Raw genomic sequence first — 16,957 nt, 5'->3', positions numbered from 1 at the left:
ATAAAAGTATTCACATAAATTTATTAAGACTGTCACGCAAATAGATTTATTATTATAATGAACTAAATAACAATAACAAATTTTGGTTATATAACAGAAATAATACTTTAATTATAACAATATTTAGAGAATTTTTAATTTAATCTTTTTAACACAAATACTAACTTTTTTATAAACTCACTACCAAGCATAGTATGTTTTGAGTTCTTCCTGTCCTTTTATATTTTTGGAAAACATTGTGCACGTCCCTGTCCTCGATATACGTACATCCTAAATTTAAAAAGTTTCTGAAACGTATCTCGTAATTATTAATAGGTGATACAGCAAATTTTTGCTCTTGTGTTTAATACTTCTTCTCGTATCATCCCACTCTTATAACCAAGCAATAATGGATTGTGCGCATTCTGCATGCGAGGATGTGCCATCACCATGGGAACCCTGCCCATGCGCACGGTATTTATGGCAGTATCTTATGGTATCGTGACGATGACAGATGTTTTGCGTCGACGCTCGTCGAATATGAGAGAGTTATTTGTTTTTGTACTTTAATTATCAAGATCACTTTTGTGATCAAAGTTGTGTGTGTGTGTGTGTGTGTGTGTGTGTGTGTGTGTGTGTGTGTGTGTGATGAGTTTGCGCGTTAAAAAAGTATGAGATTGATACTAATTATACAAACAATTTTATAACGTAGTTCTAATTATCTTATTTACTATATAATAGTATTACTAATGTGGTTTCTTTTACGCGGGATGAAGTGTTTATAAACAAATAATATAATTTAGTTTGTTACTATGGTTTTTCTCATTGAATAAGAGTAAGTGATTACTGTGCAACACTATGATTTATCTCTGAGGAAATACAGTTTAAAACACTTGTGAACTTGATACTCACAATTAATTGTAATATACAAAAAAATCAGGCAATGAAGCTAAAATAAACCATAAATGTATCCTAAAATAAGGATATCGTTAATGGGCTTAACGTCCTTGCTGCAGTTCTTAAAACAGCTACAGTTAAATAAATGTATATGGCAAAGTTCCATAAACAATTGTTATACTTAATGCGCACTTTTATGCACGTAAGATATTGAACAATTGAGAAATCTGTCACTTGCGCGCGCGCGCTTAGCTATTCGTTAAAGTACATTTTTAATTTTAGCTAATAAATTTGAATTTAGTAGCAAATGTATTTTATCTGTAATAACCAGTTTTTATTAATGACAGAAAAATTCAAACTAGTTATATACATTTAATTCATACTACTAAGTAATTTCTTTTTATGTAGCAAAATTAATTAATAAAGTTGAATATGCACGTTGTCGTATATTGATTCGAAAAGATATATTTCCGAAAGATTATTATATTTATAAAAAAAGATACATAAAAGGGTAAAAATTTTTTTTAAGTTTTTGTAAAATTGTGTAAATAGAAAGTGTAAAAGTTTAGAACTTGTAAGCAATTTATTGCTTTATTTTTTTTTCATCATTTTTATCATTTTCAGTGTTATAAAAAATGATTAATGTGAAATATTTTAGAATATAAATGAAGAATTTTAAAATTCCTGTAAGAATAAGTACAAAAATTGGTTTGTAATACTTGATATACTAGTATATTACAAAGCAAGTTTGTTACATATTATATGTGATATTCGATTTTTTTAAATATAACACAAAATTTATGGTTACATTGTTAATTACATACTGCTTACAATTACTTACTTTAAATGAGTAATTTTTATTTCTTGAGAAGATATACTTTTCTTGATGTACTGTAATAATCTGTTTCTGATAATTTTAATATATCATTGATTTGAGAACAATAAAGTAGTTCGTCCGCAAAATCATTTTATTAGAATATTTTTTAAACTTTAACTACATATTAAAAGTACATCTACATATTAGAAGTACTACCTACAGAATACGTCTGTAATATCAGAAAAAGGTTGATCGTACCGGAGGTAAGACTTAAAGTCAGTTATTTCTTATATGTATCGCATACGTTGAATTCGTATCGACATCATGATTTTATTTTAAGCATAATTGAACTATTCTTGCGTGAATAAAAAACAAATACGTATGTTGTAGAAATTACACAAAGTTTGGATATTGCTTACCGTCTAGATTTAAAGGAAAAGATATGGAAAGTACACGATTTTTTGACAGCATTCAGATATTAGGAGTACAAATTGAAAACCGCCGTTTTCCAGTAGATGGCGCCAGTAAATGCTGGTGCCAAACGGTAGATCAAAAATTTTAAATGTAAGGTTGGGCATCTGGCAACAATTCCTTATCATTGCATTTGTGAATTTTTATCGGCGTTATATATTTTTTTGTGATCGAAAATGTCGAATTTGTGCCCAATAAGCGTCATTTGCGGGAAGTTTTGCTTTTTGCCTTCAATTCGAAAAAATCTGCGGCTGAGGCGCGTCGAATGATTGTAAAAACTTATGGTGAGGCTTTCATTAGTGAAAGAACGTGTCGAGAATGGTTCCAACGCTTCAAAAGTGGTGATTTCGGCGTAGAAGACAAGGAGCGTCCCGGACAGGTGAAAAAGTTTGAAGACGCACAATTGGAAACATTACTGAATGAAGATTCATCTCAAACGCAACAGGAGCTTGCAGATTCATTGGGCGTGACTCAACAAGCTATTTCACATCGTTTGAAAAACATGGGAATGATCCAAAAGCATGGACACTGGGTGCCGTACGAATTAAAGCCGAGAGACGTCGAACGGCGTTTTTTCGCATGCGAACAGCTGCTCCAACGGCAAAAACGGAAGGGTTTTCTACATCGTATTGTAACCGGCGATGAAAAGTGGATCCATTATGATAATCCAAAGCGAAAAAAATCGTGGGGCTACCGCGGCCATGCATCAACATCGACGGCCAAGCCAAACATCCATGGCTCGAAGCTCATGCTGTGTATTTGGTGGGACCAGCTCGGCGTGATTTATTATGAGCTGTTGCAACCGGGTGAAACCATCACAAGAGCTCGCTACCGAACACAACTAATGCGTTTGAGCCGAGCATTGCAGGAAAAACGGCCACAATACGAGCAAAGACACGAAAAAGTGATGTTGCTGCACGACAACGCTCGGCCACATGTTGCTCAGGTCGTTAAAACCTATCTGGAAACATTGAAATGGGACGTCTTACCTCATCCGCCGTATTCTCCTGACATCGTCCCTTCAGATTACCACTTGTTCCGATCAATGGCGCATGGCCTGGCTGAGCAGCACTTCCATTATTACGAAGAGGCCAAAAACTGGGTCGATTCGTTGATCGCCGCAAAAGACGAGCAGTTTTTTCGACGCGGGATTCGTATGCTGCCCGAAAGGTGGGAGAAAGTAGTGGCCAGCGATGGACAATACTTTCAAGAATAAGTATGTAACCATTTTTCAACAATCAATCCTCAAATTTTGACAAAAAACGGCGGTTTTCAATTTGTACTCCTAATCATAGAAACTAGCTTGTGACAACGCTGTAAGCCTGGATAATCAAATGTTCATCTAATGTAAATAATAACAGTAAAAAGAAAACAATACACACTCTTGCATAGCTGCATAACCATATTCCTAAGAAATTGATTAGTCTATTTCCCTATGCATGTGCTAATGCATCAATCAATTTCCTTATGCATATGGTTATGTAGCTATGCGAGTGTGTGCTTCCCGCTTAAAAAGTATTATACGTTGTGACGCAGCCGCTGCGAAACAAAAGATCTACGCGTGTAGCGCGGGATCTATGGTGCGACCGTGATGATTGGCTGCAACCAGGAGCGGCTGATATGCGCATCCCCCAAGCAAGGGGTGGGGAAGCGTGAGAGAGTGCGTGTGCGACCTAAGATCGAACACGATCGAAGTTTAGACGGTTCAGACTCTTCCGGATACTTCCGGACGACGACCTGGACAGTGGGAAGCGGCGATTTCCCAGCGCTAACGAAGGAGAAGAAAGAGAGATAACATAATAGAGGAGGTCAGTCACGCTAGAGAGAAAGGCCCGGCGATCGACGAGAGATCTACACAACGGTGAGGATGCCTCGCATTTTGAGAGTATTCTAAAGCCGCGTGCGAGCGGGGGAGACTTGCATTCTGAACGCGATCGACCTGTTGGTGCAAGACATGCCGCGTTGTCGGCCGTAGTTTTCGTGTCAGGATGTGATTGTTTACAAGTGCACGGGGCCTTCCGTGCTGCCGTGAGCTGAGGACTCCCTTCCCCCCGACAAAGTCTACGAGTGTGCCTCCTGAGAATCGCGGTTGCCGGACGGTACGTGTGGATTGTGCTGTGATCCATCAGTTGCATCTGTTGCCATAATTTAAAGTATGAGGCCACATTGCTGAAATTCGTATGTCTGGTGTGTTTTCGCAACTTGGGCCTTTCTGGCGTTGTCGTAACGAGCATCCCGTTCGTGTTGCGGACTTAGTATTCTCGCGTCATAGTTAATTATCTTCTCTGTCGGTTGTCGCGTGTCTGTTGCGAATGCGTTTTCAGTAACTGCATCTCGTAGTCTCGTAGCCTCGTAGCATGCAATTCGGACCGTTACGAGTATTATCAGTACGTTGCGTGCGATTGGCATGATCATAAGCGTTTTTGGGTAACCTTGAATATCGCAATGACACCTGTCGACGACCGTTGAGTATTGCAGCTTCGTGTCGCAGGTCAGCAAAGATTTTGTAGACCGTTCGAGCGTCTGGAAGAGGTCGGTTTCCCCTTCGTTGTTGCAGTTGCATCGAAGATCGAAATATCTCGCGGCTATCGACTAATTCACAACACTATCACGCTTAGAAGTGAGTACTTGTCGGCTGCGGCGATCGTCGAATAACATGGGATGCACTTTCATTAACTGTTGCGACTCTGCGACCGATTAATTGTGATGGTGCAATTTGAATGTTACTTATTATTAGATCATTAATTGGAATTTTTTGCCAGCTTGTTACCTTCCACGACTCGTTAAGCGTAAATGGCCCTTGAATTCTCTTTGCCCCTCCACTATTAGGTTGAGATAGTTGTCCTCGTGCAAAAGACAGTTCTTTTTGCATTAATTTGGAAAGAATTATTTATTTTTTATCGGTGCAAACTTTTAATTTGTATTATATTCGCGTGCGATATGATGTGAAGTAACGTTATCTAAGCGCGCGTCTGGCGCCCAACTTTTCGTGATTTTACAACTTTTGCGTTAATGACAAACCGTATGAGCAGCTAAGATGTTTTTGTGACTTTTTGTCTCTTTTCTTTTTATCGTGCCGATTTGCGAAATCATTCGCGGGCGGCATGACAAAAATTTGATGTTCAACGCGTAGTGCTTTTGAAAGAAAAAGCTTTACACGTAATTTTTTTTCTTTTGTGGTATCTCGAGAAAAGCAATTCGGGTAGCGAGAAATTTTTTTTCTTTGTGTGTAGTATTATATGTGTTATGTGCCGCCTTATTTGAATTTTTTCCCTCTAATTGTACTACATATTATGAAATATCTTGAATTTTTCTGATATAGTATGTGCTCTTCTTTTTTTGACATTACTGAGTGATTTCGCGTGCAATTTTGAGTTCTCGGATTTATCGTTTGTGCCAGTTATTTGTAGTGAATTTTCGTAAAACCGCTGCGTATATTTGTAAAAATTTCGTCACAAAAATAAAATTTGTTGTTTCGTGTCGCCTATTGTAATATTTGGTATAACCACTCTTAGGAATAAAAGGCAGTCAAAAGCAGGCTTTTGAGTCTGTTAAATTTTGTATTACCACTCCGCCTACGTTGTCGAGTCCGGATTTCGAGTTACTGTTTATATTACACACAGATCAAGACAGATGCGATTTCGATTGGTTTGTGTGCGGTTTTAGCGCAGAAAATCGGAAACTCGGAACCTGCAATCGCTTTTGCGAATCGAGCGCTGTCGGACGCAGAAAAGAAGTATTTGGCAATCGAATTAAAGTGACTCGCTGTTGTGTGAGCCATTAAGAAATCCCACCCATATTTAGAGGAGACAAATTTATTATTATTAATGATCATAGTAGGTTCCACTTCCAGTGGTTACATTGTTTAAAAAATTTGACTCGACGTTTAACGGGATGGGCTTTGAACTACTCGAATATAATTACGTAATCGAACATCATAAGGGTGTGATGCGTCACGTGCTGAATGCGCTTTCATGAATTTACGATAATTGATAAAACGCACAGATAGCTGACGTTACGAAAAATTCTTAACGTTATTTTGATTGATGGATCGTGAAGGATGAGTTGTATTTTTAAATATCGAATACAATATCGCAAGTTATCGGAAACTACGATCAATGGAAATCGTTTTACTACGACAATCACGTCGTCATCGCGCAGTCATCGCGGAAACCATGAACCCCGCACGCGGGTTATTTGAGCGTTAAAAAGACATACGTATCCTCGTATCGCGACGAAATATTATTGGCCGCGGATGTTTAGAAATGTTGCCATTTAGAAATTATGTGAGGTGATGTACCTGCTAGAGAAAGAAAATCGAGCAAAATGTGCCGATTTAATAGGGCGATGCATAATTAATTGCCGGTCATCGTGGGACAGTTTCCGAAAAATAAATCGGGTCACGTGTATTTGCTAGTTTTACAAGATTAATACACAAAAAAGATAGAGTGTTATCCGTTTCGTAAGGTGACCGGAAAGAAGTTTCGTGAAGCAATAGAAGAATTCGTTATTTTTCGCTGGGATGCACTGCACGTTTTACTAACTGACAATAGAACCAACTTTCTAAATTGAAAATTGCGCGCATTGTCGGAACAATATTAAACTATACGACGGTGCCGCCTTATCATCCTCAAGTAAATCCGATTAAACAGATTAATCGCGTATTAAAAACTATGATTACAGCATTTATCGAGCGAATGGGACAAACATATAAATGAGTTTCATATCGACTATAATTCAATGCATTATACGTCATAAGGGACACCGGTATTTTTTTATTTCGGGAAAGAATTGTTACCAGCCAGTTTGAATCGCGAGCTAAATGATACGGCTGTCAAGGTTGAAAAATCCGATTCGGCTGAATGGTATGTTCGAATGGATAAGATGTGTTTATTACGCGATTAAATTGTCGAAAATTTGGAAGCTGCTCAAGAGAAGTAGGTCAAGTATTACAATCGGCATCATCGGGAATAACATTGCAAATCCAAATGTGTATTTTTGTATATGAATCATGTAGTCACTTTTTACACATTTAAATGCGCGTGATTTTTGTATATTTATACGCTTAGATGTGTAATTTATTATTGATGTATGTCTAAATGTGTAAAAATAGCACGCATAAATTTATTTAACGTGTGAAAAATGCAAATGCGTAAAAGGTAACTACAAGTTTTACACACTTAAATTTGCAGTGAACGTTTTGATATCGGTAAATAAATTCTGAAGCGCTATCACGTGTTGTCGTCCGAGGTACAGCATTTCTCCGTGAGACTCGCCAAAAAGTTCCATGGGCTCTTTGTGGTTAGAAGAATTTTTTCACCGGTAGTCTGTGAACTGGCCTAACGAATAGTAAATAAATGAGTAGTATGTAAGGTTCGTGTAAAAGATTTGTAACCTTACGTACCATAAATCGTTGAATATTTAGGATCGCCAGCCGTCGTTGTGCTTTACAAGGATCATGTCGGACTTTATAGAACCTTGGAAACCTCTGTTGCGAACCATCATGCAGGCTCGTCCCCCGGAATTGGAGATCGTCTGGAGAGAGCCGGACTGATATACCACGCAAGGCGTCGTAGTGCAAGAAATGACAGATGCGTCTACACAGACAGAAATTGATGGCGAGGAGATCGATGTTCAAGTGGCATCACGGGTGGAAGAGGCCATGCAGACGTCGCAATCGGAGCTAAGACGGGCACCCTTGCGACGACAGGCGTCATCATACTCTTTGAAGGATATGTCGAAGCTGCATTTCCCGCCTCGTCAACTCACGTCTGCAGCAAAATATCCAAAGAAGCCTAAGCAAGAAGCGACCTCCTGACGAGGAAAGCGACCCTGACAGAGAACGGTGTTGGAACTAGGGGGCTCTCAACCATTTTGCATCGGAGTGTTCTTACCCGAGAAAGCGCTATTGTTTCCGTTGTGGTCGTCCGGGGTCAAAGACTGCCCAAAATGTCGCGAGGGATGGGTGGCCCAGGGCCCTTACGTGCCAGGCCACGAGGGTCCATCGCCACCGAAGAGATACGGGGGTCCACCAGGAACCCGCCGGTGGCTCTATTAAATCTATTAAATCCCCCCCCACCCCTCCTAAGATTCTACGTGAGGTTACCAAGATTGTCAGGCGTCTATCGAGTTCTTTTCTCCTGGGTCGAGTTGTCAGAAGTTTATCAGAAGCGAATATTTCCCAGTAACGCTATCGGATACTCCTTTTATATTGTGCTGAAGGACAGAATAGACTAGAGCCGATAATTGAAGAATAGAAATCCGGGTTTCTTTTTTTGCTCCCCCATTCCTCCTTTACCTCTCCTTTCAAGCGGTTCTCGTATTATTCTTTTTTTTATGTTGTTTACTGTATCGTGATGATTCAGTGGAAAGGGAATGCGAAGCTTTTTTTGATATGCAATCCGCAGTTTTTCGTTTTTTTTCTATTTATTCGTCATCTTTATCTTTTGTCCTTTATCTGTGCCGGGGTAAGACCATTGCCCTCTCCACTGAGAATTTCGACAAGTGACTAGCAACATTTCCCTCGTTTGCGGCTCGCGGGAGATAGAAAAGTCGATATAGTTTCTCTCGGAATGGCAGAGCAGTATCCCGCCGCTGCGCGGCGTATCGTCACAGAGCGCGGGTTCGTACCTTCAAAAAGTACTTACGTGTCTCGGTGGTCGAACTGGCTAAAGTCGTAATCAGACTAGAGATTGAGATTGCGATTGAATTGGAATTTGATCAATTAAAGCAAAGTTAATTAAACTTCAGATTTGTTTTCTTTCTTTAGATTGATTAAATTCTAATCTCAATCTCAATCTTAATCTCTAGTCTGATACCAGCATAAGACACCCGGAAAGTTGAGAAAGATTTAAACCTTGGTCGAGATAATATTTAACGCAATAAATTTTTTATAATTTTTCAGGATAAGAGAGAATAGTAGTTGATGCTTATAAACCTCAAAGTTATTAAATAGATTAGCAATTTAATTCTCGTGATATTACATTTCTTGGTTCTTTTTAAAAAGCTGTGCTTTAAATCCGGCAAGTATGCGGTGCGCAGTTTGAAGAATCTTGTAAATGTTTGAAAATTTACTTAGAAAATTATTGAGCACGAATTTGCGACCGGTGTAATCTTCTATGATATTACAACTAAATATTTCTGGTTATTTAAATTATGTCTATTTTCCTGTATATAAATACTAGCACAAAATTATCAAACTTTTTCGTGTTTTGCTAGTATTAACTTTTTAATAAGATTATTGCGGACGAACTATCTTAATTATAAATGTTTTTGTTAATTTCTACTTAAATTAAACATTTTTTAAATTTGTTGAGAATTCACTGCTAGAATTAGGAATCCATACAAACAGAATACTATGCCAAAGTAGATTAGAAGTCCCAGTAACAGTAAAGTATATGTACTTTCGATAATATAAAAACATCTTAAAAAAATTCATTAAGTAATGAAGTGTGTATGTTATTACACAATTTTTTTAAATAATTTAATTATTTATATTTATTTAGAACTTTGATCGTGTAATTATAATTTAGCTATTGTACTATATCTAGTTTTATATGAAGAAAAATTTTATATAAAAAAATAATTTTATTTTAAAAATGTACAATGCAAAACATTAGATTCAATCATTTTTAATTTCAGAATATTAAAATATTTACTAAACTTGATTAGCCGTATGTGATCCTCCACGATATATGCCACCCCTTCATGATGGCTTTCAAATTGTTTCATGTTAATGAGCTTTTCTTTAAGATTTTCCAGTTGTCCACACAAATGAAATATTAGTAATCCGAGCAAGTTATCCATACCACTGTATGTCGCAATACACATTAAAAGCATAAGAATTTGCGTGGCAAATGTAAACTCAAAATACGTACTTCGATTTTTGTTATAGATATAATAAGTTTGTAAAGGTAAGATTTTAATTGGTGACATTTGTTATGTATCTTACAGACATTCCAAAACAAGATAAAATGATGACTAAACTGCATCCATAAAACATAAAGAAATATTCGACCATCGTGAGAATTCGTGCATTTTGTGCCTGCTTTATCATAATGCATCGTTCTTTATCGGTTTTAACTTTTATCCGGTCTTCAGCAATCGTACTTATTTTATTAAAAGATCTTAAAAATAAAAAATCATATTGAAAAAAATTGAAAGTAAAAGAAAAGCAGAAGAAATAATGTTAATGTTAAGAATTTTTACTTCTATGTTTCTTTAAGAGTAATATAATTTTAATAATATTATTATGCAAGTATATTATTACGATAATTCAAATTTTGAATTAAAAATATGTATAAAATTCAATGTAACTCTAATGAGTTCTACATGTAGCATTCGTTAGCATGTGTTTTACCTGTTTGCTTCCACCATATGACGACGAGTTTCATTATGGTCAATATTAATGGTAAGGTAAATTGTAGATTGTCTATCATTGAGAGTAGGTCACTTCAAATTCTCACTAGCGAATGTATTGCTGGAATCGCGCCAATAAAATCGAGAACGATAAAGAAAAATATCGCGCGTAAATTCGATAAGAATTTATCTTAAGCATTTTGTGTAAGCACTCGACCAAATTCCAACAATGTTTAACATGAGACGATTCAAGCGAGTTGCCGATTCGAAATCTAGATAAATAAATTTAATTTTTATTAGTAATATAAAGATATTTCCAACTTTTTTTGTCAATATTTCGAAAAACATTTTACTCACATTTTGACATACAATAGGTTTTTATTAGACAGTTCTGAAAGTTGAATAGTTTAAATATTAATTATACATTAAATTAAAAGAATATAGAGTTTAATGTACATAGTCTAATAATTTTAGTAATAATTTTTTTTTTTAAAGATAGAGAAATTAACATTGTTGAGTAATGGTACAAATATGCATTACTCATCAACAATGGTAGTTCTCTTCCTTTTTAAATAATATAATCATATATTATTCAACAATTAGTTTTATTGTTAACCAACACATCCAACGACATCATCTGGGAGATGTCGCGATATGTACATCATACTATGACATCCGGGCTAGGTTTTTTTCTGTTTAAATATAATATGCTCGCTTTTATTTTCGATTGCATGCTGATGTATACTCCATGGTAACTATCTTGACAACGGTTCTCTCGGTTGTTTGTCATTGCCTTCTGAAAGATAGTGATCAATTAATTCGATATATTTTGAGTAGATTTGAATCTGACTCTTTAGCATAGAGAGCAGATGAACAATTTTTTTTACGCAATGATCACAAATAATTTTCATATTCAAAAGGATAATTTGCGATTTGTTTTTAATATCATTATTTCGAATACCTGCATTTCTATCATGCTCAATGATGTCCATGTTGAAACAATGCTTTTTTGGACGCCAAATGCGCCCCGCCTCCTAGAAATAACAATTTCTTCCGCAATGAATTGGCAAACTTTATGTGCCCGTTCTACAGAGTGTAAAGAATCATGAATGTTACAAACATCGATTCACACTTCAGCGACGACTACTGTTTTCAGATGCTATAGCTTCGTAGTGAGATAAAGAAAATAGACTCCAACAAGCTATAACAGTAGAGCTGCAATTATAGATGTTACTAATGTTTTTATATAATTATAAACTTAAAATGATATACCCAGAGAATTGATATAAATTTATTAACTATGTGACGCAAATTGATTTATTGCTACAACAAACAGCATAATACATGTAAAGGGTCTAGCTGGATAAGCATGTGAAAATTGCACTTGAGGGGATCAGATCGGGGCTAGGATCTAAATTTGAGATAGGAAGAAAAAAAATTTTTCATCAAGTTTCAGCCATCTATCCCTACTATTTATTCCTCTGGAGCGTTTTACGTGTTTTTCAGTTCTTAATTTTTTTCTGCTCTTCTAGTTAAGCGATTCTTATAAAAAAAATTTACAATATATATATCATTAACATACATTTTAACGAATATTTTGGTCCCTCTAAAAGCTCGTCTTCATATTTTAAAAAATTCAAAAAATTTTTAAATTGCTCCAAAAAATTTGGCTTTAGGGGTGCACTCTCGAAAATATTTTTACAATGCCGTCTTTTACTCTTGTTGTGCCCTGAATTTTTTTAGATTTTTAGCATTGGTGCAAAGTGATTAAAAAAAATAAAAACTGTATTTTTTCCATATTTTCGATGTTTATTGATATTTAAAAATTCATGGAACTTCTGCTGTGGTCCTAAAAATGTTTCTATGTAATATTGTTATTTATTACTATCATTTCCTGAATTATTTTGATTTTTACAATTGGTGCAAAATAATGAAAGAATTGAAAAACTGTATTTTTTTCCGTTATGTTCGCGATCAAACCAAAGTTAACAATCTTGTATATTTTTATTGCGTCCTCCTGTAGATTTAAGTTTCAAAATTCAAGCGGTTACTTTCATTATTTCTTGTGTGTACAATTGATTATCTCGACCAGCTTCGGTGCTATTATTATTTGCTTGTGTATACGGAGTCGAGTGTTCGGTCGCTCCGTTCTCTATCACGCGCTAACAGCGAGGACAACTCGGCGGGAAGATCGTGACAAAATATTGATATTCTTCTCCTAAGACGCTGGCCACGGTCATCTTGTTAGACCAGTCAGCCAATTAGACGATTTCCCGCGGAAAGATCTTTCCCCCGAATTGTTCCCGTCGATCGGTCGCTCTGCCGAAGATCTCGTCGCTCACTCAGACTCTCAGAGTGATTCGACCGAGAACGATCGCATTTAAAATCACGCCGCAACGATCCGTGAGATTGAAAATCGACAGACTACTGACCGACGCTGGTCGGAACTTGTTTGTGAAGGCCAAAGACAGATTTATTAACGTAAGTGGTGGCATGCATATTGGTGAGACAATTTGACAATAAAGGTCTTTCGTTAATTTTGTGCAGCGGACCTATTGAATATTTCTTTAAATCTCAATCCTCGCGCCTTTAAATCTCGCACGCTCGCGGAGCAGCTGATCGCGGTCGATCCTCGTCGCTCCTCTCGGCTCACTCTAACGCTGTCGCGACCAAGCGGCAGGACAACGGCAAGCTGCGTATTACGAAAATTACGCGTCTCACTCGCGCTCACTCGAGCTCGCCCGGCAAACTCAAGTTCGCGCACGTTCTCTCTCGGCAACGTGCAGTCGCGAACACGTTATATTCGGTATTTATTGATATGTACAAATTCACAGTATTAAATCCGGTCTCGTAAAGTTTTTTATAACTTTATATTCCACTCCTATTATACCTCTGATATTTTACATTTTGAAATCTGAATTATTTTACATTTTTAAATTAGTATATATATGTACACATATGTATATATATATATGTGTGTATGTGTGTGTGTGTGTGTGTGTGTGTGTGTGGATGTGTGTGCGCGCGCGCGCGTGTAAGAGTAATTAGAGTGGTTAGAATTAGAAACTATATTGTCAGCTATTTGCGACTTATTTTCTATCTAGAATTTAAGTATATTGAATGATTTTTAAACTCAATGTTAAGTGATTAAATGGAGAATGAAAACTTTTAGGATTAATAACGTTTTTTTTCTTTTACTAGAAGATGGGTTATCTAAATTGTTTTTTTTTTTAATATAAAAGAACCTACTGAGTTATTTAAAATATATTGAGTGATTACTTAAAAGAATATTTTAAAATTGCTATTAGAGAAAGAGAATTTTGAAACTACATAATACAGGCATGATCCACAAACTATAGCTCGAGCTTCTCCGTTTCCCCTTCCACACGCGCGAGTCGCGTGTACATACTGTAGTATAGTAGGGACCGAGAGCGGCCGTACGGAGGGGATAGGTGGATCGAAGGGCCAGAAAGGAAAGACGGGAAGAAGCAGCCGTGCGAAGAGAGGGCATGTTCTCCTCCTCGCGTGCTCCGTGGGCGCCCACGGGAGCAAGCCTGACATAATATGTAAAATAAATTAAATATGTGTGTTTAATCGTCTGCTATACGATAATTAAAAAACAGATGGCTTTCTTTTAGACGCGGCATGATAATATGTAAAATATAGTATAACAAATGACCAAGGTGTATTTAAGAAGTTTATTTTACTATGTAATTTTCTTTTCATTATTATATTTTAATACAACTGAATATTAAAAGTTTGACATAACAAAGAAACTTGTGATATACAGAAATAAGAAAATAAGAGAATATAATTTAATTTTAATCTTCATCGCTATCGTCATTGATTACAGGATTTACTTCTTCAACATTAAAGAGACGACTTAAAATCTCTGCAGGTCTAATAATTTTAGATAAGTATCTAGCGTGAGATAAATAATATATAATTGCAGCCACGTGCGAGCAGCATCCAATCGTGCGTCTGCCATTTGCACATTCACAAAAGTAGCGTAAAATACCGTTGTAACCAATAGTATTTGGAGCATAATGGATGTAGCAATTATACCTCTTTTTGTTGACATGTCGTGATCTGATTTGAACTTTGATTATGTCATTCTTCTTTTTAAGGTAATGGAGATTAATATTATTTTGATTCATTATTTCCGCCAAGTAAGATATTGATTGAGATAATTGATAGGATCCTGTGAAAAAAATTTTTAAATCTTTTTCTGTCATTTCTGGGAAATCGAGTAAATGAGTCGATATCAGTGGCTGAAACGGTAATTTTCGGCTACTCCATCTTTGTGTCTCTACTTCCAAGGCTAATGTATTTTCGACACTTGCTCTAGATTTAATTTGAGCTACAATCTCATCAGATAAATCTACATCTGAATTGAAACGTTTTCCAAACGTATTATTTAGAAAACAAGCTATCCGGCAATATGATCCTGCTTTGGGAAGCAGTTTGTTATCTAACTTGTGATGTAGAAGACGGTATTTTTGACCAATTACTCCGTGGACTGCTTCAACAGGCCAGCGAAGTTTTGTTATACGACGTGATTCATTAGATTCTTCCGTAGTCAGTTGAGAACGTTGGCCTTTCAATGCAGGCATGAGTACTTGGTAACCTTGTTCTTCTAAATATTGTTTAACATCACGAAAGCCTCGATCAAGTATAAAAATATCACATTTTCTTAGCAGGCTTCTTAAACCATTTGGATCTGACATAATTATTTTCATAATTTGTGCATCATTTTGATTTGCATAAAATGGACCTAGTGTATCAACAATAAAACCATCTGTTGTACAAATCGTAAACGGTTTGCATAATGGCATCTTCTTTTGAACTGAAAATGATTTCCGTTGGTACTCATTATTCGAACTCTTTTCGTGTTGTAGATACGTTCCATCACAAATCAACACCAACTGATCTTCTTTGATGTCATATAGCTTCCTGGCCATAACTGATGTGTGATTTTGAATAAGATCGTTTCGAGAAAATGCTTTAAAGCCAAAATAAATAGGTAAAATATCTTTTTCAAAAGATTTTATCACCGATTCTGAACACATTGATACTTGCTGGTCATACTGAAGTCCCAGAATAGCGGCAATCATACTGTTCGAATTACCGCTGCATAATTTAAATAAAAATATAACAATAGCTTGCAGGATATTTCGGCATTCGGAATTTCTTATTGAAGTCATCATTTTTTTTAATTGAATCAAGTTTTTCCATGTTAAACCTGTGAATGTTTTAATGCGCTCTTCCGAAAGAGAAAAATCACCAATTTTGTCTTTAATCTCGAAATTACTTTTAACAGACATATATTCTAATAATTTCACTATTTCTATGACTTCTATCATACTTCTGTTTGAATATATTCGTATTAACTGTAGCTCTTCCTCAAAGAAGCGTTTTTTAATTAAATGATTAGAGCAACAGCGATTGCCTTTAGGAATAAATACTCTTCTCTCTTGAAAAACTTGCATACGAGCTTCAAATGGAACAACAATTAAGTTTGTTTTTCCACTACAGAGACAGCAATATGTATGTGATATAACTGTTCTATTAAATGGCATTTCCGTGAATTGAAAATCCATCTTTGAACTTGAAGACTTAAAAACTATTGTTTGATCTTCTGTAGATGTCTGAGAAGACGTAACAGTAGTCTGCGAAGATTCTGATCTATTAAGATTGTCATAGATATTTTCTTGAGGATTATTTTGTAATTTTAACTTCTCTTTATGTTTGTGAAGGCGAAACTGTGCCATACATTTACAACATATTATATCACCAATAACTATGGATTCACCAAAAATTTTTGAAAAATCCTTTGCCTCATTCTCAATGTTTACAACTTTTTTCTTTCCAGATAGTTTACGAAGAAACTTGTTACATTTAATACATTTTGTTTTATCTAATGTCCTTTGAGTCCTTTCATAAGTCGACATTTTTAATCTGGAAAAATATACACGTATGCTCAGAAAGTATTCGATATTTACAAAAAAGAAACGTAAGAAATATTAATTTTGATTCTTTAGAGAAAAATATTATTAATACTAAAAAAAATGAATATCACATTATTTATGTATTCATTATAATTAACAATAAATAAAGAAGAAAGTATACACGAATGACAAGTTTTGTTAGTATGCGAATTAAAACTCGGGTACTTGATAAATGTCAATTTTTCTTATAAAGTTACCGTATCACATCACGCATTAAAAATTGAGATAATAAATATACATAGATAAAATTATTTTATATAGGTTATATTATATATATAAGTTTTATATATATATATATATATATATATATATATATATATATATAATATGATTATTTTTTATAATATTATTAATTTTATATAAGGTTATTATAGAGGAGAAGAGGGTAATATGGCACCCATTTTTATTTTATTGAATAATTTTATTA

The 16,957-nt window shown here is 35.5% G+C and overlaps 1 protein-coding gene across 1 annotated transcript; it reads right to left on the bottom strand.

The window, feature by feature from the left end:
• Nucleotides 1-14,343: 14,343 nt before the first annotated feature.
• LOC120358284 lies at nucleotides 14,344-16,473 on the bottom strand. The gene has a single exon (XM_039452007.1). The coding sequence runs from the start codon at nucleotides 16,471-16,473 to the stop codon at nucleotides 14,344-14,346; it is 2,130 nt and encodes a 709-aa protein (XP_039307941.1).
• Between the last annotated feature and the right edge of the window lie 484 nt (nucleotides 16,474-16,957).

This window comes from Solenopsis invicta, chromosome 7, assembly GCF_016802725.1.
Source record: "Solenopsis invicta isolate M01_SB chromosome 7, UNIL_Sinv_3.0, whole genome shotgun sequence".
Lineage (NCBI taxonomy): Eukaryota > Metazoa > Arthropoda > Insecta > Hymenoptera > Formicidae > Solenopsis > Solenopsis invicta.
The sequence above is the reverse complement of the archived record's forward strand: the minus strand, read 5'-3'. Positions and strand labels throughout refer to the sequence as shown.